At 36.1% G+C, this 25059-nt stretch overlaps 2 protein-coding genes and 1 long non-coding RNA gene across 10 annotated transcripts; 2 read left to right on the forward strand and 1 right to left on the reverse strand.

Annotated features, from left to right (window-relative positions):
• Positions 1-1886: 1886 nt before the first annotated feature.
• On the forward strand, positions 1887-10589 carry LOC110917732 (beta-galactosidase 17). 7 transcript variants are annotated; one of them, XR_002580822.2, is made up of 19 exons: positions 1889-2176; positions 2253-2360; positions 2432-2627; positions 3438-3526; positions 3654-3734; positions 3795-3889; positions 3981-4051; positions 4517-4607; positions 4679-4796; positions 4889-4981; positions 6100-6148; positions 6219-6397; positions 6467-6538; positions 7109-7258; positions 7403-7453; positions 8054-8195; positions 8300-8452; positions 8537-8602; positions 10281-10589. XR_002580822.2 is itself a non-coding variant. In XM_022162188.2 (19 exons), the coding sequence occupies exons 1-19, from the start codon at positions 2024-2026 to the stop codon at positions 10383-10385; spliced, it is 2046 nt and encodes a 681-aa protein (XP_022017880.1). In that variant the 5' UTR covers positions 1893-2023; the 3' UTR covers positions 10386-10589. The 7 variants fall into 7 exon arrangements, 1 of the variants encoding a protein (XP_022017880.1); XR_004883538.1 differs by having other exon boundaries at positions 8296-8452; positions 10281-10554; XM_022162188.2 differs by having other exon boundaries at positions 1893-2176; positions 8316-8452.
• LOC118488061 lies at positions 8820-10182 on the forward strand. The gene is made up of 2 exons (XR_004883542.1): positions 8820-9114; positions 9218-10182. It is a non-coding gene; the product is annotated as an uncharacterized LOC118488061 (long non-coding RNA).
• A 301-nt stretch (positions 10590-10890) lies between the features above and the next one.
• On the reverse strand, positions 10891-17518 carry LOC110917733 (putative ribosome biogenesis protein slx9-like). Of its 2 annotated transcripts, none has more exons than XM_022162191.2 (6): positions 17392-17518; positions 13933-14040; positions 13772-13830; positions 13566-13612; positions 11411-11553; positions 10891-11307 (listed from the first exon to the last, which is right to left on the reverse strand). In XM_022162191.2, the coding sequence occupies exons 2-6, from the start codon at positions 13950-13952 to the stop codon at positions 11103-11105; spliced, it is 474 nt and encodes a 157-aa protein (XP_022017883.1). In that variant the 5' UTR covers positions 13953-14040; positions 17392-17518; the 3' UTR covers positions 10891-11102. The 2 variants fall into 2 exon arrangements, with proteins under 2 accessions (XP_022017883.1, XP_022017884.1); XM_022162192.2 differs by having other exon boundaries at positions 13933-14034; positions 17392-17507.
• Between the last annotated feature and the right edge of the window lie 7541 nt (positions 17519-25059).

The following is a 25059-nucleotide window of genomic DNA, read 5'->3' on the forward strand; positions in this document are numbered from 1 at the left end:
AGATCGTTCGGTCGGATGACCGTTCGATCGGATGATGGTCCGATCGGATGGTCATTCGACTGTTGTGATCTTGTTCCTTTGCAACCTTCGTAAAATTTCTAAGTCTGAGTTCAAAGGAGACGACGGGTAACGTATCAAGACAACGGAAAACCCATTAAGGTTCAGCTCATTTGATCAGATGGAATCACCCCGTTCGATCGGATGACTGTTCTCGACGGAGTTTCATGTCTGACCCGTAAGTTGGTCATCTCCCCGGTGATAATCTGTTTTCAAGCCGACTCCAGACTAAAGAACAAGTCTACAGCCTGTTTGTATCCAGATTTCATCGTGTTTGAGTAGATAAGTTAAGAAAATCATGAATTTAACCGAAAATGTTTAGATTGTGTAAAGATTCGTAGTAAAACGTGTAGGAATCTCTTAGATCTGGACTAGATTTTGAAGGAATGACATCACATAGCCGATAAACAGCCATGATGACGTCATCCTCAAGAGCCCAAATCTCAGTGATTTCATGGTGAAAAGTATGATTTTGATGAAGAATCTAGTGAGAAAGTGTGTAAAGATGAAAGTTGTACAAGAATCACGGAGAAAACTTACAAGAATCGCGTGAAATTGGAAAAAAGGGCCTTAGAATGAGAGAGCGTGCGTCTGATCGGAGGAGGCTGTCACATCAGTGAGGAATGATGTGACACTGGGTATTTATAGTGCAAGAGGGAGAGTAAGGCGATGGGTGTGGCGATCGGATGGCTCTCAATCGGATCATCCGATCGGATGTCCATCCGGATAGTTGACGCCAGTTTTGCTAGTTTTCCGACTTTGGTTCGTTTCGCGAGCTAGATTAAGCGTTGCGTTGCGTATTGTACGATATTATTACATGACAAGATTGTATAACTAACACAAAAGTTTCCATGTTTCAAGTCTACATAAGCCAGCTAATAAGTGTCAAGTTTCAAGTTTCTAGTTTAACAAAGTCTTAAAGTTTCTTGTTCCATAAGTGTCAAGAGTCTCGTTCAATAAGTATCAAGGGTCAAGAATCAAGTATCAAGAGTCAAATATCAAGTATCTAGTATTAAGTATCAAGTATCGAGTATCAAGTTTCCCCAAGAATCAAGATTCATAAGTATCAAGCATCAATAGTCAAGCTTCAAAGTATCAAAGTATCTAGATTCAAGTATCATCAAGTTTCACAAATAGTCTAACATAGTTAAGTCTCGAATGGTATAGGGACTAAACTTGCCAAAACTTAAAAGTTTAGGGACGCAGGGCGTTACATAATATTTTAAACGGTACAATATTCGAACCGCACCCGAGTTTATCAAACTCCGTTAATAGTGTAATATTTAAACGATATAGTATAGAAACAGAATAATATATATGAACTGTACCCGAGTTTTTCAAAATAATTAACGGTATAATATATTCGACCCATACCGAAGTTTTTCAAAAGATTTTAACGGTATAATATATTCGAACCATCGTAATTTTTCAAAAGATTTTAACGGTATAATAATTTAAACGATTTAACGTTCGAATGAGAATTTATCACACCAAAACACCACAGTCATAAATTAAATTCTGCGGGTTATATACGACGCGTTTAACACCACCCATTGTGCTTGATTGGAGACACCGAAATCAGTGTATCAGTGTACTTTTATACACTGACAGGGGTGTAGTCTGCAAATAGTCACCAAGGTGTGTAGATGGTTTGAAAGTATTTTATTCGGCTGATAAAGAGAGTAAAGGTTGTCGGAAAATCAGAAACGCTTGCGGTGTGTTCCCGAGTTAAAAATCCCTCCCCTTCCCTCCCCTCCCCTCCCCTCCCCTCCATGTCTTTCCAAATTGGAAAGACTATTTTCAGGCAAAAAAAAACCCCATTTTCCCTCCCCTCCCCCTGTTAAGTGGATCTCTGGAACACCATTTTCCCTCCCCTCCCCTCCCCTCCCCCTGTTAAGTAGATCTCTGGAACACAGCGTTGGTGAAGCCGGAGAAAGACAACGGCGACTTCATTCAGTCAACAGCAATGGCGAAACGGCGAAACTTGAAGAAGACGTCAACCATCGTGATATTTCTCCTATGTCTTCTTGCTTTCACTACCGTTTTCGCCCCTCTTCCTTCCACTCTCCCCAATTCCCTCAAACCCTACAAACATCACCACCACCATCATCACCATCAAGTGAGTTTCTAAACCCTTTTCATATCTATCTATCTACTCATCCTTGTAATTTAATTTCTACCTGCTGTCGCCACAGCTTGTTACTGCTCGTAAATTTGAAATTGCGAATGACATGTTCTGGAAAGACAGTGAGCCTTTTCGAATCATCGGTGGGGACTTGCATTATTTCCGTACCCTTCCTCAGGTAGTACAATCTCTATATATAAGAATCATTGATGCTAGCTATCTTCATATCATTGTTTTGGTTTACTACAGTATTGGGAAGATAGGCTGTTAAGAGCTAAAGCTTTGGGTTTGAATGCCATTCAAACTTATGTTCCATGGAATCTGCATGAACCGAAAGAGGGTCAACTGGATTTTGATGGTATTGCTGATATACTTTCATTTCTTGACCTATGTCACAAGTTAGATTTGTTGGTCATGCTACGCCCCGGGCCTTACATTTGTGCAGGTTATAACACTTACCCAATCCTTAAATTTTATTTCTTTCTTTCATACTTTTTATTTAACTTTACATGATCTAAACCATAGTTGTCAATAGCGAACCTAGTGTATAGGTCTAGGCTCGCTATTAGAGTTGTAGCGATAATAGCGACAATTTTTTTAATTTAAATAGCAATTAAATATAGCTATGAAATAGCTGGATTTTAGGTTTTTGTTAAATATACATGTAAATTAGCATATATATACCAGGGTAGGGTAAGGATAGTGTAAAAAGGGCCTAAGTGTGAGAAGTGTATTATAACACTATATATAATACTATATAACACCATATAAACACCATATAACAATATGTAACACCATATATACCATATAACACTATGTAACACTATATATCATTATATAACAAATATAACACTATACATCTATCATAGACATGCTATCAGACAACCTATAGTGTTATATTTGTTATATAATGATATATAGTGTTACATAGTGTTATATGGTATTATATGGTGTTACATATTGTTATACGGTGTTTATATGGTGTTATATAGTGTTATAATACACTTCTCACACTTTGAGCACTTTTTACAGGATCCTCTACCTACCAGGGTATTTTGATATAATATACATATAAAGAAAATTTATTTTTTTGTCTAGTGTATCGCTATTTATAAAATAGCCGCCAGCTATTTATCGTTATTCGCTATGTAGCATATAGGTACCTTATCGCTATTTGTCGCTATTTGCCATTAACAACTATGATCTAAACCATTTGTATCGGTCATTTCATTTGATTGAAATTCACTTGTTGCAGAATGGGATTTTGGCGGTTTCCCTGCTTGGTTACTTACTAAAGAACCGGCCATAACACTAAGATCATCTGACCCAAGATACCTTGCTTTGGTAAATCTTCTTCCTTTTCAACACTTATTGAATTGTAAACTTATGTAGTAGCATGTTCATTGAGTTAATGTAAAAATGTTTTACTGTAGTATGATACGGTGTATGACTTTGAATTGAGTGCTTGCAGGTTGATAGCTGGTGGGGAGTACTACTTCCTAAAATAGCTCATCTTCTTTACCACAAAGGAGGACCTATAATTATGGTTCAGGTATCACCACATTTCATCTTCTTATTCACAGTTCACAAACATTTTAACACGTGATTACAGATTGAGAATGAATTTGGTTCATACGGAGACGACAAGGATTATTTGCATCATCTGATCAACTTAGCTCGGTCACATCTCGGGGATGATATAATTTTGTAAGTTGATCTTGTTTGGTAACAATGAACAAATATTTATTTTTATTTTTTAGAATTGAAATTCAGTGTATGTTTTCAACTTTAATAACAGATATACCACAGATGGAGGCACTACGTATACTCTCGCTAGAGGAACGATACAAGGAGATGCTGTATTTTCAGGTAAGAATATGTTGACATTTCATCTATTAGTAAAAAAATCGAGTAAAATGCACGGATAGTCCCTGTGGTTTGGTGAAATTTCACCTTTAGTCCCCAACTTTTCAGAATTACACTCTTAGTCCCTGTGGTATGATAAGTTATTACTCGGATAGTCCCTAAAGCGGATGAAGGTTACTCGGATAGTCCCTGTGGTTTGACAAGTTGTTACTCGGATAGTCCCTGTGGTTTGACAAGCTGTTACTCGGATAGACCTTGTCATTTCACACCCACTTAACCAGAAAAACTAACCTCCATCCGCTTTGGGGACTATACGAGTAACAACTTGTCAAACCACAGGGACTAAGAGTGTAATTTTGAAAAGTTGGGGACTAAAAGTGAAATTTCACCAAACCACAGGGACTATTCATGCATTTTACTCTAAAAAAATACAACGTATGGTTTTAATATTTCAAAGTTTAACTGTAGCTGTCGACTTTTCAACGGGAGAGGATCCTTGGCCTATATTTAAAATTCAAAAGTTATTTAATGCACCAGGAAAATCACCACCCCTTTCTGCGTAGGTATCTCACTTTAACTTTTATGATTTATTTTTGTAATTTATGATGCTCATAAGACGCACTATTTTAGAGAATTTTACACTGGTTGGCTTACCCATTGGGGGGAGAGTATTGCTAAAACGGACGCAACTTCTACAGCATCTGCACTGGAAAACATCTTGTCAAAAAATGGCTCTGCTGTGCTTTATGTATGCTGCTACTAAACGGAAAATAATTTTTTTTAGAATTATTTACAAGATATCAATTCATGATGTGGTGAATGGTGATCTCTTACATGTAGATGGCTCATGGCGGAACCAATTTTGGATTTTATAGTGGTGCAAATGCTGCCGAGGAATCTCAGTACGATGCTGATCTTACATCCTATGATTATGTCAGGAATCTCATTCTTCGCTTCTCATTTTCGATCCATCTACTTGTTAATGGGTTTATTTTGGTTATTTTTATCTCTTATGGGTGAAAAACGTATGTGTATAAAAAAAATAGTTAAAGGCACAAGGCTTCAAATTGGCGAAATCGTTTTATTAAAAAAATGAGATTATTTGTTGAAATAAACTGGTAATATTATTTTACACGCTTAATTTTGTTAAAAGATATAAAAAAGTTTGGACAAAAAACATTTTGGATCGACCAAACCGCTCAGGACAAAGGTTGCCTATTACCCAACCCGTTCAACCAACATAGCTTGCCACCTCTGATAATTTAAAACATGTAGGATGGCCAGGAGACGCCCCGTTTGCGGTGTGCACATATAATGTATATATGTGTGGGCGCTTGGGGGGCAAAAGTGAAATGGTACTAACTTTAACGTTATTTTACTAATTTCGTTAAAATAACGTTAAAAGCGGCGGATGGTTAATCATGCATCATGTGGTGACGTTGATAGCTGAAAGACACGGGGGTACATGCACCAATCAGGCTCTGTCCCGATTGTTTGAGTGTTATGTGTCTTAGGTCCAAGGCTTGATACAAAACTACAATTGAGCCGGGGGTCTCACTGGAAGCAGCCTCTCTATTCCTACGGGGTAGAGGTAAGGCTGTCTACATCTACCCTCCTCAGGCCCTACCTTAGCTTTGCTATTGGTGGGATTTACTGAGTATGATGATGATGATGAGGAGGATGCCCCAGGAAAACAATAATTTTTCAACAAGATTAGTACTTTTTCATGCATATAAGATTTGTTAAGATAACATTGTTTTTGTAATCAAATGCAACACATTCATTGTTTTGTACGTAAAGTTTAAACTTTAAATATCGAGTGCCTGTGACTCCTAAATTGTTGTATGCAAAAAGTTGGATTATTATTAAAATAACATAGTTTCGTCATCATATTTAACAAACTAATTATTTGTAAAGGATTTCAACGAATTTTGTTTCGGACCAAATCTTACAAAAAAGTAATGCTTTTTGACTTGTTACCCAACCCGTCGGCCCATTTATCCCCTCTAAAAACATAACATGTTCCTAAATGGGAATCTTTTTTCTCACAGGATGCTCCTATTAGCGAGTCTGGTGATGTCGATGGGGCTAAATTCAAAGGTAATGTTATAGTTAGATGCTTTACTTCCTTATAAGATGAATGATATAATGATAATTGTACTTTCTCCAGCATTGCGGGGGGTTATAGCTAAGTATAGTGCAACTTCTCTCCCTCCGGTTCCTTTAAATAATAAGAAAACGGGATATGGTCGTATTCAATTAGAAAAAACCTCAGCATTATTTGACGTTGACTTGTCAACAAAAGCTATTGAATCTGAGAACCCAATTTCAATGGAGGCTGCGGGCCAGGTATCGCAAAACCCAATATTTTTATTCATCATGTCTATGTTTCTCAACGCTTTGCACTTCGTTTTTCAGATGTTTGGATTTTTATTATATGCTTCGGAATACACTGCTAAGGGCAAAGGGAGCACGTTGTCTATACCAAAGGTAAGGGTGTATCAGTATGTATTTGGCTAACTTTAACTAGAAGGATGCATATTATATTTATTAGATTTTTACTGTTTTCAAAATGTTTAAAATCGTTTTGGGTCGACCTGACCTGTATAAATTTACCTGTTGGACCATTGTCAATATATGCACCAAAATATCAAGTTCGGTGTAACGTTGTTCATGACACCGAATTATTATAATTCACATTTATTAAATTTTTTACATAATATATATGAAAACTATATAAGTAAAACAATCTCGATCACCGAGGCCTTTAAAATGAGTACCATAAGCATTATCAATAAGTTTGTTACAAACGAATAACTTAATTGAAATAAACCAGTATGTAAATATACATTATATAGTGTATAAAACTGATGTAAAAAACTAGTGTTAAAGTGTGGTGCAGTTGAAATAAATGGGGTGTTAGTATATTCTAATTATATGCTTTTTAAACACCAAAATGATGCAAGTAAGACGCTCAAACCCAACCCGCCTATTTGCCACCCTTAGAATATTCTATATTAATATATTAGTATTATATTACACTTTACATTTACATTTCAGGTGCATGATAGAGCCCAAGTTTATGTTACCTGCCTTTCTGAAGATAAGAGAGGAAAACCACACTATGTTGGTACAATTAATAGATGGTCAAATAAGCCTGTCAACCTCCCTAATGCTGAATGCTCTTCCACTACCAGATTGTTAATTCTGGTTAATTACTTATTCTAATTCATATCTGCCACTTGCCATGCGTCTGTTTTGTATTTGTTCGTGCACTCTTCACTGTCAGTTTTTATAATTGCAATATGCTATTGATTTTTTCATAATACTGTATAATCCTTATCTTCTTTGTAGGTTGAAAACATGGGTCGTATTAATTATGGACAGTATTTGTTTGATAGCAAGGTAAAAATCCCGACTTAACACCATGTGTTTTAGGGATTAGGATCAAATACAAAGGATCTTAATTGTAAGAAGGGTACAAAGGCTCTTAAAAAAACCCACTACACAAAAAAAAAGAAAAAAAAAAAAAAAAACCTTAAACATCCACCACCACCCAAAAACCTAAACCCCCACCCACCCCCTCCCCCATCAACCCCCCCCCCCCCCCCAAAAAAAAAAAAAAAAAAAATTTAGGTTTTTGAGGGGGGAGGGGGGGGGGGGGTTAAGTTTTTGGGTGGTGGTGGGGTGGGGGTGGGTGTTTAGGTTTTGGGTGGTGATGTAGTGGGTTTAATTTTAGGTTATCGGACACTTGGCACTCTATAAATCCTTCTTATACTTCTTACAATTAGGAGCCTTTGTAGAATAGCTTGACCCTGTGTTTTAGTGTCAACAACACACTTTCATATTCTCAACCAATTTTGACGTGTTAAACTTATATAAACCTGTGAATACATTGTGCTGACTGTACAAGTAACCGGTATTTACCATTACTTTCAAGTGTTAAGGGACTTTTTAGTGCAAATCGAGAAAGGATGTTGGGTTTTTATGGTATAAATTATACAGGGCATATTGTCTGCTGTTTACTTAGATGGGAAACCTCTGCTCAACTGGAAAATGCTTCCAATTCCTCTCAGCAATTTAAATGAAGCCCCAAAAAACAATCTTTCTTTCAACAATTCGGTTTCTGCCCGTAAAACCCGCCCTGGTACATTCCAATTTCCAACACATAAGGAAACATGTGCTGTTGACATCTATCTATATTTATAGGGTACAGAGAAATAATATGAATAAACCTTTTCCTCTAGTTAGTTATTTTCTTTTGCAGGGTTGAGTATAAAAGAACCAGCTTTCTATAGTGGAAATTTTATTGTTGACAAAGTGACAGACACCTACATGTCCTTCAATGGTTGGGGTAAAGGGGTGGCATTTGTTAATAACTTCAATATCGGGAGATACTGGCCGGTAAATTTAATTTTATTATTTCTTTATCGGATACTGTAATGTTATGTCTAACAAATTCTGTGTTTTTTTCGGTCTTTTTTACAGTCTTTTGGACCCCAGTGTAACCTCTATGTCCCTGCTCCAGTTCTCCGACCCGGAAATAACGTCTTGGTATGACACTTTTTTGTCTTTTTATATTTTATTAAGGGTAAATTACTTTTTGAGTCCCTGTGTTTTATGGGTTTTAACCACTTGAGTCCAAAACCAAAAAGTTTAACGACCTGAGTCCCTATAAGCCTTTTCTTTAACCATTTGAGTCCAAATTTCTAACACTGTTAGAATTTTTTAGTTAAATATTGTTAAATGACTAAAATATTATAATTAAAAAATAAAAAAAATTGTGTCTCTATTATATCTCTCTGTCACTGTAAATTATCACATTCATCTCTCCCTCTCATCTCTCATCTTTCTTCCTCTCTCTTTCTAGACCACCATCAACACCACAGCCACAACCATCTCCGTCTCCAACCACCACCTCTGCACAGCCACCATCCCCACTCTCACCCCCACCTCACAGTCCTTCCCCTTCAAGTAAACAGCCGGCCACATTAAATTCATCCAGATCCACATTTGGTGGCTTGATTCCACATTAAATTCATCCAGATCCAATTTTTATTTCACAGGTGAGATATCAATTTTTTATTTTCTTAGTTTTTTTTATTATATGTGTGATGATCTTGATGGAATTTCAATACCACCACCACATCACCACCGTCACCAACATAGCCACAACCACCTCCGACACCAACCTGCTCAATTCTTCCACAGCCTCACCTCCCATACCTGTTCAAATCACCATCGATTACACAAACAGGAAGCAAAAACGGTTAATTGGATGATGTTTATCGTAGACAATGAGGATGTGACACGGATGTATCAGTTGGTTCGAAAAACCCTAACAAATTGGGGGAAATAGATCGATTTGATTTGATTATGTGTGTTGGTATTGATGGTAGAGAACGGATTCAATATGATTTGGGAATGAAATGGAATTGATGAAGGTTTGGAGGAATGAAAAGGATGAGGAAGGAAGAGATGAAAATCACGTCTGTGAAGAAAATGGATGGAAGAGGGATGAGAGAGAGAGGGTGGATGAGAGAGAGAGAGAGTTAGGAGAGAGACTGCAGATTTTTATTTTTATAAGTATAAATATATACAAAAAGATGAAAAAATACCTTGTGCATAGAGACTTGTACTTTGTATCTAAATGACTAAATTGCCGTTGTAGTTAACAGATTAGGTGGATGGTGTTACAAAATTGGACTCGAATGGTTAAAGAAAATGCTTATGGGGACTCAGGTCGTTAAACTTTTTGATTTTGGACTCAACTAGTTAAAACCCATAAAACACAGGGACTCAAAAAGTAATTTACCCTTTTATTAATAATCACGTTACAAAACTAATGTAATTACACTAACAATCTAAATATTTGGAATAAGATTCAAGAGGTTGTATTCATTAGGCGTCTTTCAACCTCTTTGACCCATAAGGTTTATTCATGTCATAGACATCAACCTTAGCCCGGCCACGCATGTGACCTGAGCATGACCATTTGACGCATTTATCTAAGCAGGTCACAAACGTGTTGGCGGGTTGAACTTATAAGTTGTATGTTTTTTAATTCTAATTTTAAACGGGTACAACATGAAAGCACAACCCAAAATCGTATTATTATCATGTCATGTGAGGAGGAATTGATATCATTGTATTTGTATGAACCATCAATACACTTGAATCCTGAACTGTTTTATTGACTTCTCTGTTGACCAATTTGACCTTTTCTGTGTAGGTGATACTTGAGTTAGAGAGACCCGAACCTAAGTTGGTGGTGAATTCAGTTGACCGGTCAGACTTCACTTGCGGCTCGAACAATTTGAAGCTACGACAGCTTTAACGTGGTTTATGTGCAACCTAAAAACATAGTTCATGTATCCTGTCATTGTAATTATTGACTTTACAGTCTCTTGTGTGTTCTAACTAACAAACAATACCTAAAAATCATGGGGACATTGTAATATACCTAAAAATCTATTTCTATGTCATGTAACATGTCACATGTGTAACCTTCGCTTTTAACTCATTAATCTTATTTATTCAAGAGTAAACTGTCAAAATCGTTGAGGTTTGGCCATTAATGCCAGATCCGTCCATTTTTTTTTTTCTCAACTATACCACTTAGGTTTCACAAAAGTTGTCAGATCCATCAATTTCATTAACAACGTTAAATAACGGGTATTTTCAAGAGTAATTTGTAGATAACCACAAAAATCAAAATCGTCCATTTCCAGATCTTAATTCGAAGTCCCACCTTGCATTTGCATCAGACGATACCGCGGTTTGTCATCGACGTAATTTATTCCCACTCCCATTGTTAGAATTGTTAATTTCAATTTCTAATGTGGATGAACACACAAAAACTTGATCTCAACGATTAGATGTAAAAATCTAAACATTGCTTGTTCAACAGGTTCCCAGTATTTACTAGACATCAAAACAGATAATGCTGGTATAATCTAATGCCTATTTGCGTAATATTAAAACCGATGATCATAAAGCCACAAGAAAGTAAACAACTGACAAAATTTGGGAACAGCGTCACCGGTTTTCTGGATCACTCTTCCATAGATTGAGATCCAGTTGACGCTTTAGACCCTTTCTTCTTCTTGTTCTTCTTCTTCTTCCCAGTTACACTCTTCCGTGCTGGTTTTTCACAAACAGGCTGCGTGTTTTGTAAATGTTGGTGTAAGGCTGCCAATGGATCGGCTTGGAAAGTGGGATTGTTAAGAACCGTTTTCAATTGGTTTGTCTCTTTCATTCTGATTATTGAACATTGAACGATATACTCAAGGAAAATACGCATGAAACTTATGAAAAAAGACTGAAGTTCTTGAAAAAAAAATGAACTAATGAAGCACTTACACAAGTTTTTGTTTTGATTTAGTGGTGACTTTGAAATCAGCAGGCGTTTCTCGCTTGGAAGACTCTAAGTCGGGTAGGCATTCGGCCAGGGAAGACAGATTGTATGCTTTCAATTTCTTTTGTCTGGTTCTAATCCTTTTCTTCTGGTACACAAAAATAAAGAAAGAGGCGGACTGTAAGCAACAAAAATCAAGCCTTTTTTATCTTCAAGGATATTGATGGGGCCCCATGAGTTTAACGGTAATGGGGTTTTAGTGTTTTAAGATAATCATAAGCAAGTGGATGACTTGCATAAATGTTACAAACTAGTAAGATTACCCGCGCTACGCTACAGGGTTCCGCTCGATATCTATTTTGGTTCAGTTAAGAAATATGCTCAAAATAATATCTACACATGTTTTACATCCACCGAAAACCATAAAAATAAATTTAAACTGGACAGCGGTATGGGCTGATTTTAGATTAATCGTAAATGGAAACGTAAACGCTATCTTAAATGTAACTTTAATGAAAATTGACGTCTAAACGTAAACCAACTTGAATTTATACCGACACGTGCATAAAAATAAGCACATAAGACAATATTGTTTTTCTAAGTTAAAGAATGATACGGCGCGTTGCGCCGGTGTTGAAACGTAAAGTGACTCAAATTTATACCATCTAATGAAAACGTATTATATTTGATCCGAGTCGTTTCCAAACAAAATTTACGTCAAAACGCAACCCAATTAAAAACATACATAAAAATAAGCACGGAAACGTATTATATTTGACCCGACTCAGTTCCGGAAAAAAAAAAAGAAATTTACGTCAAAACGTAGACCAATTGAAAACTTACACAATATTGATAAGCATAAGAACATAATATATTTGACCCAACTCATTTCCGGGAAAAATTTATGTCGAAACGTAAATCAACTTGAATTTATACCGACAAGTACATAAATATAAACATGTAAAACTCGATTACAAAGTCTATAGAAAGTTAAGGGGTTGTAAGTGTCAGCGCTGAAAGTTGAGGGGTAAAAGTACAAAAAAAACACAAAAAGACAAAAAAAAAAAAAGAAAAGAAAAAGCAAAGCACTGTTCACCAACTTTGCTAATTGTATTATAGATAATTATTCCATATATAAATAAGTAACTTTCTCATGCATAAAGACTTGTAACTTGTGCTTTGGGGATTTCTTAAAAAAAAAAAAAAAAAAAAAAAACTTGATTTTTTTGTTTTAACCCAAATGTTTTTGTCTTTTGCAATTTTAACCCTACAAAATTTGTTTTTTTAACTTTAACTCAAAACTTTTCATTATTTGCAATTTAAATTCACAACTTTTGCCAATTATATTTTACGTCTTTGGTTTAACGTTTTTACGTTTCGTTACGTATAGTTCTAAATTTTTCGAGTTAATATGACGCAAAACTTTTTTATGTTTTGTTTCAAATTTTGCAAGTTAACACGGCGCAACTTGCATGTGTGGTTCAACGTTTTTACCTCTATTTTTTCATGTTTGACAGGTTCATCGCAACATGCAGATCCTAGGTCGAGTCAGTGTTGGTGGTCGATCACGGTTGTGTGACATTAGTATTAATTGACACGGTTTTACTCCCCGCCGTAACGCGGGGTGTGCTTTGGGGGTTTTTCAAACAAAAAATAGTTATGTATATGGTTGTCGTAACCTTGGCTTTAGGGGTTTTCAACAAAAAATTGATTTTTTTTTTACTTTTCACCCAAAATTATTTCATAAATTACTTTTAGCCCAAAACTTTTTTTTTTTTACTTTTAACCAAAACTTTTTATCTTTGTGCAATCTATCCTCACAACTTTTTTTACTTTCAACTTTGATCTTTATAGTTTTCATTTTCCGCAAATTTTCCGCTTTATGCTTGGTTCTAAATTTTGTGACTTAACACATCACAACGTACGTCTTTAGTTTAACGTTTTTTACGTTTCGTTCTAAATTTTGCGAGTTAACACGACGCAACGTGCGTGTATGGGTGAACGTTTTTACATCGTCTATTTTTTTCCCGTTTGACAGGTTTAACATAACGTGCGAGTCCTAGGTCGACTTAGTTATAACTAAAGAATTCCCGCCGCATTGCGGCGGGTCTCAATTCTAGTTTATATTAAACAATTGAATTAACGAAAATGTTAACTAACCTTCTTGATTGCCTTTTGAGCACCTAAAGCTACTGTTTCTCTAACCTCTGCAATCAAATTTGAACAAAACGAACAATTCAGATTTGAGTGCCAACTAGGCAATTTACACCACAAAGCACAGATGCCACATTGCAAATACGTAAAAAAATATAAAATTAAAATAAAAAACTCTCCTATTGGAAGAACGAATTAGAAAGAAAACTCACTCGAGTAGAACTCCAGTTTCTTCTCAAATTTTTGATCAGCATGCTTAGGTTTGTCCTTCCTGTAATAATGATAAAATAAAACAAATTCCAAATTTAAGGACATTACAACATGTATAAAGTATTCAATAACATATTGAGTTTGTAGGATGCAAAAAACTAACCGTGAGCTTGTCTTTCCCATTGCTAAAGTTTCAGGAATTCGTCAATAAATTTCTCAAACAAGCTGTGTAATGATAAATCACCAGCAGACCTTTTGGAAAACTCTAAAACTTCACGGAAAAAAAAGATGATGTCAGCGTAGATTTAGCTATTAAAAAACAAGTGTGGGGGTATGGTTTTGTATAATGTTTTTAGAAAAATTAAAATCTATGCACAAACGACTGATGAAATAAAGCTAGTGCATGGTATATGGAACATCAATGTCTTCAAGAAAACACTTGCATTACTATTAAAGCTAATCTATATAGCTACCTGGAGATTATAATTTATAGATTAGATTAATACAAACTGCTGCGGGAATAAATTTGGTGTTAAGAACAGATACCTAACAAACATATCATGCATGATCAGGCAGCATGCCAAAACGAGTGGCAGGGCCGATAGAGGGTTTCTGTGAGGTGAGGACTGGTTCGGGTCAAAACAGGTACTTATAAAAAAAAGTATAAATTTGATTTGGGTCAATATGGGTCCTAAATGGTATAAGTTTGCGTTGAAACGGGCAACACCATCAAATGACTAAAATTATAATTGTAGTGACTATATCTTTAACTCAATTGTGTATAATTTTTCTTATAAGATAACCAAACATGTTTACATAAACATAACAAAAGATAGATACCGCTTGTTTACTAGAATAAAATTCAAATTATTTTACCACTGAACGTTTTCTCTAATCAACATACTCCACTTACCAGTTGACTTCCAAATTGGCAAATTTTGACCAAGTTCATGAAATTAATACTTAAGTCAATTACCCTCATACTATTATAATAATACTTGTTAAATTACCCCAGAAAAGGTATGAAATGTTAACATTTAAAGTCAGTTTAAGTTCAAATAAATTTTGTTAAACTTTTCATAATATTTTGATAACCAGGCATAGATGTGGATTTGCATAATCAAAGTCGATATATTATCAACAAACATTGCAATACACATGGATCCTTATAAGCTAGACCCCTGAAACACTTTGATCAAGTGTAATGCTCACCGTCCATTTGACAACTAATGAGAAGTTAATATACACACACAGAATAATGATTATCGGCTCTGTTGTCAAAGCTCACCCAGGCATGCGCCTAGGTGCACTTTTCAGGCCCAGCGCAGCCTTCTCGCTAAAGCACCGCTTTCAGGCCCTTCAGCGCAATTTTCAGGCCCTTCAGCGCAATTTTCAGGCCCATCGCAGCCTTCTCGCTAAAGCACCGCTTTCAGGCCCTTGAGCACAATTTTCAGGCCCAGTTTCGGCCAAAAATCGTCTGAACAGGCCTGAAACAATTATACCAGCTTTAAACAAACCTAAAATAGCCTAAACAAGCTTAAAACATGTCTAGTATTTTTATACTATGTGTCTCGCTTATAAAAACACTCATCTTTAAGCACCTTGCGCTGAAGCCCAAGGGTGACGCTTTGTGCCTCGGCCAAGTATACGTTGACAAACTATGTAGACAACCTAACAAAATCAAATGACAAAAAAAACATATAAAGCTAGGCCTGGCAAACAGGTCGGGTTGGGTCGGTCATGGGTCAAAAAGGGTTCGGGTCAATTAAAAAAATGGTTGTTTTGGTTCGGGTCAAAACGGGTTCGGATCGGAACGGGTTGTGGGTCAGAACGGGTTTCGGGTAGGGTTTGTTAAAAAAATGTTTTTTTTTAAAGCGATTGACATCAAGGGGCAACTTTGTCGGGTTGAAACGGGTCCGGGTTGATTAGGGTTGAGTACGGGTCAAAAGTGTACGAACTGATCACCGAGTTGCTTTCAAAGGATAATCCCGCCAAATACAGAGGCACAGCAGTGAAAGAATATGCAAATTACTATAATGCAAAGGGACTAGATAAGGGACTCATCACTATGAATGAAAGCTATTACTTTCATGTTAATCTGATTGCATACCAGCCACCTCTTGTACGGGTATCTTTGATACTAAAACAACAAGCATAGTAGCATACATACCAGCCACCTCTTGTACATATGTGATATGGGTTGGGTCGGTTTAAAAAAATGTTTTTTTAAAGAGATATTATACAGCAAAGGGGCAATCTACAGGTTCTGTTGGGTAGAATCTTGATGTTTCGGGTCGAGCACGGGTCGAATCAGTTATCCGCGTTTTATTGGGAGGAGATAGTGTGAGGAATGCCCTCAGCTTCTACAAGTTGTCTAATTTCAGATATCCGTGAATAAAAGCCTTGATCCATATCGGATATACGCGTTTGATCAGGATCCAATCCAAATTCTAAAATAAATCGCTATAACAACCATGTGTGTCAGTAAAAGATGGTTATAATTGCTTACACAGAACACTATACAAGAAAATGATGGTTAATTGACGACACGAATACACAACAAAAACATAAAAATTGTATTGATTCACATAGGAAAATTAAAAATGGAAGAACAGAAAAGATTTGATGATGTAATACTGTAATCTCGCCTCAATGGACTTAAAAATGCATATAACTGTAAACTTGCCTGAAAACCATGTAAAGACAAAGAAATCAATTAGAATTCCACACGCAAAAGCATTGACAAATTGTTTTTAAGCAACAAAAAGTTCACTACATCTCAAAATTCAAAAAATCATAAATTTAATTAAAAGAACAAAAAGAAAAGAGAGAATTCAAACATGTAAATCTCAAATGCACATATCTTGAGAGGCTGGTCTACTACCTACCTCACCTGTAAGGAAGCAAAAGAAGATGATCGAAATCGAGCAATGGAGGAAACGAGAAACGAAGAAGAAGATGATTTATCCCATGGTGCTGTGGAGAAGGTTTCAAAGAGCTCTAAGAAAAAACCCTAGAACACAGTAAACTTTCCTAACCCGTGTCGTATTTCTTCTAAACCTAAACTGAGTAACCCGTTCCACCCATTCCTTTTTACTTCTAAACCCAAATTGACCCGTAAATACTTCCCTCTTTTAAAATTGACCCAATTGGACCCATTAATTTTATAATAAAGCGAAAGCTCAACTACGTAAGCAACGAGCCACTGTCATTCGACCACAAGCCAAACAGAGATTGAGCATCCGTCCGAACCCAATAAACTAACAACACTACAACTCAAATGACATTATCACACCCCCATACGAGACCAAACAATACGAACCACAAAAGTTATTGAGTCTGGGATCCAAGAATTAATCCAACGATCGAATAGCATATCCAAACACCCCCTAAAAATGCTACTGTATATCCAAATATTCACATGGTATGTAAAATGATTAATGATGACTAACCTAGCATCCTTCCAGAACGAATAATTTGTTAACAATACAGGTTACTCTTATTTAACAATGGAACAAAGCAATTATAAAGAAAAGTGTATCAAGCAAACCGCACATTAGACATACGAAACGAAGATGGGTTTGCTTGGTAAACCCATGGATTAAAGGGTTTAAGATTCTACCTCAAAGCTCTCGATTGATGAAACCTAGAAGTCGAGAGGGATTAATTATGCCCCGATTTTAGGGGTCTGTTCTCCTTCTTCTTGTGGCTAGGGTTTTGTGGGGGTTACTTGCAATGTCGGTTATATAGAACAGTTTAATTTAATATAGGGTTGTTCATGAGCCGAGCCGAGCCGAGCCAGGCCAAGCTCGGGCTCGGCTCGATTATAAACCGAGCTAGCTCGGCTCGGCTCGGATTTGAAACCGAGCTGAAAATCTAAGCTCGGGATCGGCTTGGTTTTAAACCGAGCTAGCTCGGCTCGGCTTGGTTTGGCTCGATTTTATAAAAAAAAAAAAAAAAAAAAACTAATATATACCTTTTAAAATTTAATAGCCTAAAATATTATTCAATAATTTAAAAGAATATATTCAAAATAAGTTCAACCACTGGCGCAGGTTAGTGTAAAGTGGGGGGTGCACCCGCCCCCAGAATGTTTCGGTTAAAAGTGTAAAATTTTATATTTTTCGTCCGAAAATTTTAAAATTATATAGGATTGTCCCTCCAATTATTTTGCATAAATATTTATACTATATATTAATTGGGTCCCATGACTTTCCGCCCTTTCGAAACTTTTGGTCAAGCTCCGCCACTGAGTTCAACCTAATACAATTCAAACCAAAATCAAGTTTAACAACCCAAAATAAGTTTTAATTTCAATAAAATACAATATTAGTTCATTAGTATGGTAATCAATCTTCAAATATACCATAAATATCAAATTACAAACCTATATACATGTAAATAATAATCAGTTTTTTTGTAATATATTATAATGTATATAAAATTAAAACTTATTATAAGTAAAATAATTCGAGCTAAACCGAGCCGAGCTACAAAGCGAGCCGAACCGAGCCAGCTCGGCTCGTTACGAGCCGAGCCGAGCTAGGCTCACTTTCTAACCGAGCCGAGCTGGTTCGGCTCACTTTTAAACCGAGCCAAATCGAGCGAGCTTTTTCCGAGCTAAATCCGAGCGAGCTTCGAGCGAACTCCGAGCCGCGAGCTTTTTGAACAGCCCTAGTTTAATACTTTTATATAGTTAATTTAGTTTTACTTTTTACCAAATCTATCTCTTATGCTAAAGCAAAATAACTTTGTCACATCATCTGCTAGCTGATGTGGGTGGCAATGCTACTTATGCAGAGAATTCTACATTTGAGCGGCAAATCCTTTTCCTCATTCCTTAGCCATTTGTTAAAGCGGTATTATGTTCTTCAATATGGAAACTCCAATCAATTCTCAATCAATTGAAATCTTCTCCAATACTCTTCAATCAATCCTTAAAACCTCATTTAAATTTCATATATCTTGCCTGTTCCATCGTTCCATCTCTCTGTTGATGTATATTATGTTTTCAATTTCAAACAATAGCTAATGATTCTATGATGATTCTTCGATGCCTTGCTGCTCCTCCGACGATCTCCAATCTTTTCCAGGTATGCAAATGCTTCAATTGTATTGCGGTTTTCTGACAGTTAGGGTTCATGTGACATTTTGTTGATTGTAGTTTTGAATCTGAGCGATTATGTACACAGTTAGGGTTCATGCTAATAATCTGAATTTGATTCTGTAACAGTGTCGGGGAGTCGGCAGACTATTTCTCTGGTCGATTTCTTTGATTCTACGGTAACAATCATCTTTTAATTTATATCTTATTGGTTTCTTTGTACAAATCTGGTAGTTTTTGTTAGAATTTATAAATGAAATACCTATTTTATTGTCTTTCATTTGATTGATTCATCGGCAGTTGAGAAAGATGCTTTAATTGAATGAAAATTAGTTACATTTTTGGAGTATAAATGTTTGTTGTGCAAATCAAGAACAAATAGATTGGTTTATACAGGGTATATTAGTTAGGTTTATTATGTCGACAAGGTTTATTATAATTATATTATATTAATATACAATATGGGATGTTCATTAATTTAAAAATTGCGATGGATTTCGTTTTGGAGAGGATGGGTTGGAAATCCAGGATGTGCAAAGTGAGATAGTCAGGAGGCATATTGTTCCACAAGTGTTTATCAATGGGAAATCTCTTGGAGATTCAGATGGTAAGTCCAACTTCAAACAACTTTAATCACATTTTTGTTTCTACAATAGCAGGTTAGCTTAATAAACCTTTTGATTTATTGGTCTGTCTCTATAGATACTGGGTGAAGCTTATCAGACTAGAGAACTGGATAAGCTTCTTGAATTTATGAGTCGTATAACGGACCTTTGAGCTTCAAGTCTTCGAAAACCTAATAATGTCGTAGTCTGTACGAATGGTAGCAGTTTAAGTTGAATTGATTTTATGATTATGTCAAAATATGTACCAATAAATTTGGATATGCTACCGTTTGAATTACATATTCGGCCTATTACCTCTCTATATCCATAATGATAAAGTAGTCTCGAGAAACCTTGGTGTATCGTTACAGTGTGTTCCTGTATATAATGATGAATAATGTTTGTATTTTAGATGTATAATGAAGTTGAAGCTAATCTCCCCAGATTGTCGTCATTATTACAAAAGAGTTGCGGTACAATAACTCCTTTTTTCATGTGATTAATAAATTAACTGGAGTTTTCTCTAATGCAAACAATTTAAACGCCGAATGGCCATTCGAAGAACATGGATGCAATATCCTCAAGTTCAATCTGGAGAGGTAGCAGTCCTTTTTTTGTCAGCCTGGTAATTATTTAATTTATTTTTTCGTATGTTGATAATTGATCTTAGATTGACACGATTAATAATTAATATATAGTGCAGCGTAAGAACTGTCTGGTGAATGAGGAACTTTGGAATGAGGCAATGGCTTCCTTAAATGCCTTACGTTACGAGTTATTATCGAAATCTAACATTCTAACTAATTTATGTTGCCAAAGTTCTTAATTGTTGTTAATCGACATTACTAAATAACGCTTCATTTTTTTACTATATGTAGGCACATCGAGCTGGCTAAGATGACCCATTTGCGTGGGACATTAGAGAATATCTACAGAAGTTGTGCATTGGAAAGGTTCTGATACATAGAACCTTCTGCTACTTTTCTATAATATCATATTGCATCCTTTCATTAACTAATAAACTGTTTATTTTTGTACTAGGATGTTGTTTTTAGAACGGAATACACCATCCCAAATTTATCTTGGGAATTCTACAGTGTTTTCATTGGTACCACAAATGTTAGAAATGAGGTCGTCACTCATGGTTGGGCGAAGGTAAGTTTAATTCCTTTACTAGCATACATAACTTTGAGATTCACCTTTGTATTCAGTATGTCTGCAATTATTGAATTTAGATTAAGGAGGTTAAAGGAGAGGTGACTCCTGAGCATACTGAACTGTTCCAGACAACAGGGCATAGATTTATGGGGCAAGGTTAGTTACTGTTACTTAACCATGGTTACTACTTTCGGTTCCAAACCATACTGTAAATCAGAATATGCTGAATGTTTGTGTTGTCAGTTTAGTCCCCAGGTTCTGTTGATGTTGCTATTAGAAACCTCCTGCCATATGCTATTTGTGATCCCATCAATTTAGATGAAATGGGCCTTTTGGCTGCAAATAAAGGCAAACCACTAGAAGTTATTGTAGAACAAGTTCGTGATGGGAACTTGCTTCGTGTTTTTATGCTTCCAGAATTTCAGTTTGTTCAAGTATTTGTTGCAGAAATCCAGGTAGGAAGTTCATTACCATATACATTTTTATATAGTCTTTCTAAGAGCTTCTTTATTGGTGCTTTGTTGTTAATATTAGTATGTAACCTTATTATAATATTTTTTTATCAAGCAACATCAATTGGAAGAAAAACAATACAAGAATCTACAATAGCATTTGATATACACTTGATGAACTGAATTAGGATAGTAATGTTGAATCTCGTGGGCCTTTAACAGCAACTTAGAGAATTACAGCCTCACCAGCCTTTAATGAAGTTTCCCCTCATGCTTTTGGAACAGAAGCTAAACATTTTACGGAAATTTGTGAGCTAAAAAGAGATGTACGTATCTGTTAGTTAAATGTGCATTATTCTATTTGGCGATGATATGATCTAAGTTCTAACACATTGCTTGATAGAACTGTTGAGTTCTCATGGAAGACAATTGACGATTGTGTGTTTGGGGTAATTTCTTTTTGTATACCTTTATTATCACATAAACAGTTTCATATTGTGTAGCGCTGAATAGATATTTGTTTATGCAAGGCATAAGTTATCTTGACAAAATATGTCATGAAAACAGACTAGGATGCATTAATTCGCGTAGATGAGGTTTTGGCCTCTTTAAAACGAGTCAACGTGAATCACGGATTGCCTTACGGTTTAATTAGTACAGATTCTCAGCCCCATCGTAACCCTACAACAAGTGGTATAGCAGCCCTGAGGTACGTTTATATGGATTAACTTATATCATACAGTGTTAGTGGGTAAGTTATATATGCTTAGCTTGCATATGAAATTTTGGTTAATGCATTTATTGATTCCTTTTTACTGCAATTATATTCAGTGTACTGATTATAAGTAAAGATAAAAGAATTGTACCAAAAGTGTTTCAAATCAACTCGTCCCAACCCTTTTGGACCATTGATATAAATTACCCGCTTTAACTTTTGATCCATGAGCCAACACGCCCACGTTCCACCTATAAAAATATTCAAAAAGTGAATCATTGATAAGTTTCTCTTAGCAGACATACTTTGAGAATTTCAACTGGCTAGAATTGGAAGGCGGTGGGGGTTGGTAACTTCAAGACACCCATTTAACTTATTTCGATCGTAATAAGACATTTTCTTGATCGTTAAAAACGTTTGAAGATCTCACTGGGAAAATAGACGTTTGATGAATGAAGTCATGACCTGTTATGTCGACACGCAATTAAGGCTTTCATAAACGACACTGGCTTTACTTGAAGATAGCGGTTGGTATGTCGAAGTGACTCGAGGTGTGGTATTCTTTTAAAACCGTTAAAATATAATATTATTATTTATTTATAGTTCTTAAGTTTTTATTTTGTATTTGCAGGTGTATGGACTCATCATTAGTACGAAAAGGCTTTGTTCGAGGTTCTATGACGGCTGTTAATGTTATCAACAGAAATATGTAAACAATATGTTGGAAGTTGCTGTTGATGGTATCTGGAAAGTATGCTCTGTAGCTTCTGGACCAATCCAGTTTCCTGCCTTTAACGGTAATTTTCTAAATCAAAAGTTGTTGCCTATTTGTCTGAGTTGTTATTAATTTACCAATCAATTATTATTACTTTTTTTATTTTATTTTTTAGGTGAGTTGATTTGCATGCCCTATCATGAACTTTATAGTAGTGTAGACCATATTTTAACATTCGAGTAGTGCCCAACTCAAGCAACTCCAATGGTGACTGTGTTGGTGGTATATATCACTGTTTTATCGGTTTTAATGGCCACAGTTGTAGAAAACTTAAGTATCCCTTTTCAAATATATATCATTTAGTATCCCTTTTCAAATATATATCATTTAGTGAATTGATTTGCATTTGGGTCGTTTTTATATAATATATTTACAGGGTCCTGCCCGATCAATTGCAGTGAAAATGGGAAATGCCTCAAAAATGGTATCTGTGAATGTGCAAATGGTGGGATTTATTGCTTAACAGGTGAGTTTTCATGTAAATAAGAAAGTATGTTGGCTTACGGTGCTTACCCTTTTTATTGTTTCACCAAACCTTTGTGGACTCATCATAATTGATGAATTTTATATTTTATAACACTAATATACATCATCTTTGTATGTTAGTTAGTATGTCTTTGGTGTTATGTAGTTATAGATTCTTACATTAAGGATGGGTTTTTATATTTAGAACTTTTTTAGTTCTTGATATTGGTAGGATTTAGTTTAAAACTATTTTTTAAAAGATAAAACAATGTTTTATTTTTGAACCGGTGTATTACATTACACGGGGATAACGAGTAAAACTTGGTTAAATTTTGTAATTTTGAATCTGTGAGATATCATGTCACACCCCCAAAATCCACACGCGGAGTACCACCGCTTGGAGGCGTGACATGACCAGGATCAAGCCACCAATCATATTGAGCATAGCATATAATAGTTAAAGTAGTTCATAAAAACCCAACTCAATACAATTGATGTTCAAACCAAACGTAATTTTAGTAGCGGAAGCATAATATGAAAACCCAATGTATCTAATAAGTTCAAGTGTTATAAAGTTTAACATGGCATCCACGATCCATGCTCCACAACGACCTGCTCCTCCCTGTGCAAGCTCCATATGTACCTAAGGTCCTGCAAGGCATGCAGCAGAGAGTCAACAACTAGTTGAGCGAGTTCACAGAAAGTAAGTTCGTAGCAGCAATTCGTATGTTCATTTAGTGGGGGCTTCCCATGTATGTATATACTACTAGTGGGGGTTTCCCATGATTATATTTATTACTAGCGGGGGTTTCCCGTGTTTATCCTTACTAGACTATTGTAACCATGTGTGTTCTTCTTAATCCGAGAACAGGAATACGTACAAGGTCACGTAGGTTTTACGTGAGTGCCCTTCCCCAAGGACAGTGGTACGCGTGGGGTTTACGTAGGTTTTACGTAAGTGTCCTTCCGACCCGGAAGACAGTAGTAGGTATGAGTTTACGTAGGTTTTATGTAAGTGTCCTCCCGACCCGGGAGACAGTAGTAGATACTAGTTTACGTAGGTTTTACGTAAGTGTCCTGACTAACCTGAGGACGATGGTATATAGTCTAGCAATAGCGTAAGTACGAGTAATTATCCAATTCAAATCTTCCAACCCAATTCCCAACCCGGGAATCCCATGCCTTGGCTGTGTGAACTCACCTTGGTTTGCTCGGCAGATACACAAAAGGTTTCTTGAACTAAGGGTGGTCAACCACGTCCTAACAGGGTTACCATACAAGTCAGGTTTTGACTCAAACATAGCACATAGGTTTACACATAATCTAACAAGTTATGTACACGTAATGATCATGGCAAACACGTATTGATCATAGAAATCATGTATCCCACATTAGTAGTCAAGTTCATCTCAAACTAACACTTGTACAAACCCAAAGATAAAGCCCAATAAACAGGCGGCCCAACCGATTGTGCGATCAGCACCACTTGTGCGATCCACAATGGGTTGTGCGATTAACCCTATGCCCGGCCCAATAACATAAGTAGTCCAATAACATATCGGCCCAATTAAATAACGTATAAGTGGCTTGTGCGGTCCGGCTAGCCTTGTACGATCCGGACAGCTTGTGCGATGGTGGTTTGGGCTTGTTCGGCCCAACAGCGTATCAAGATTCAATACATAAGTGTGTGTGGCTCAAGACCTTGTGCGATCGGCACCGTCTTGTGCGATCCACAAGATCTTGTGCGATCACGTAATGTGGGGTTGTACGCTGTGCTTATCCATTTGTACATAACTTGTGCGATCTCTTGTGCGTATGATCTTGTGCGACCAGAGCCTCTTGTACGATCAAGAGGCTTGTGCGATCGGTTTTAAATATCCGGATTTCATGCTTATTCGGTTACACATTCAATAGTTTCCAAACATGTGATTATCAATCAACAACTAATCAATTTCAAAACATGCTAGATTTCGATCAAACAAGGTTGTTACAACCAATTCACATAAACCCTAATCA

The sequence above is a fragment of the Helianthus annuus genome, chromosome 16, assembly GCF_002127325.2.
Source record: "Helianthus annuus cultivar XRQ/B chromosome 16, HanXRQr2.0-SUNRISE, whole genome shotgun sequence".
Classification (NCBI taxonomy): Eukaryota; Viridiplantae; Streptophyta; class Magnoliopsida; order Asterales; family Asteraceae; genus Helianthus; species Helianthus annuus.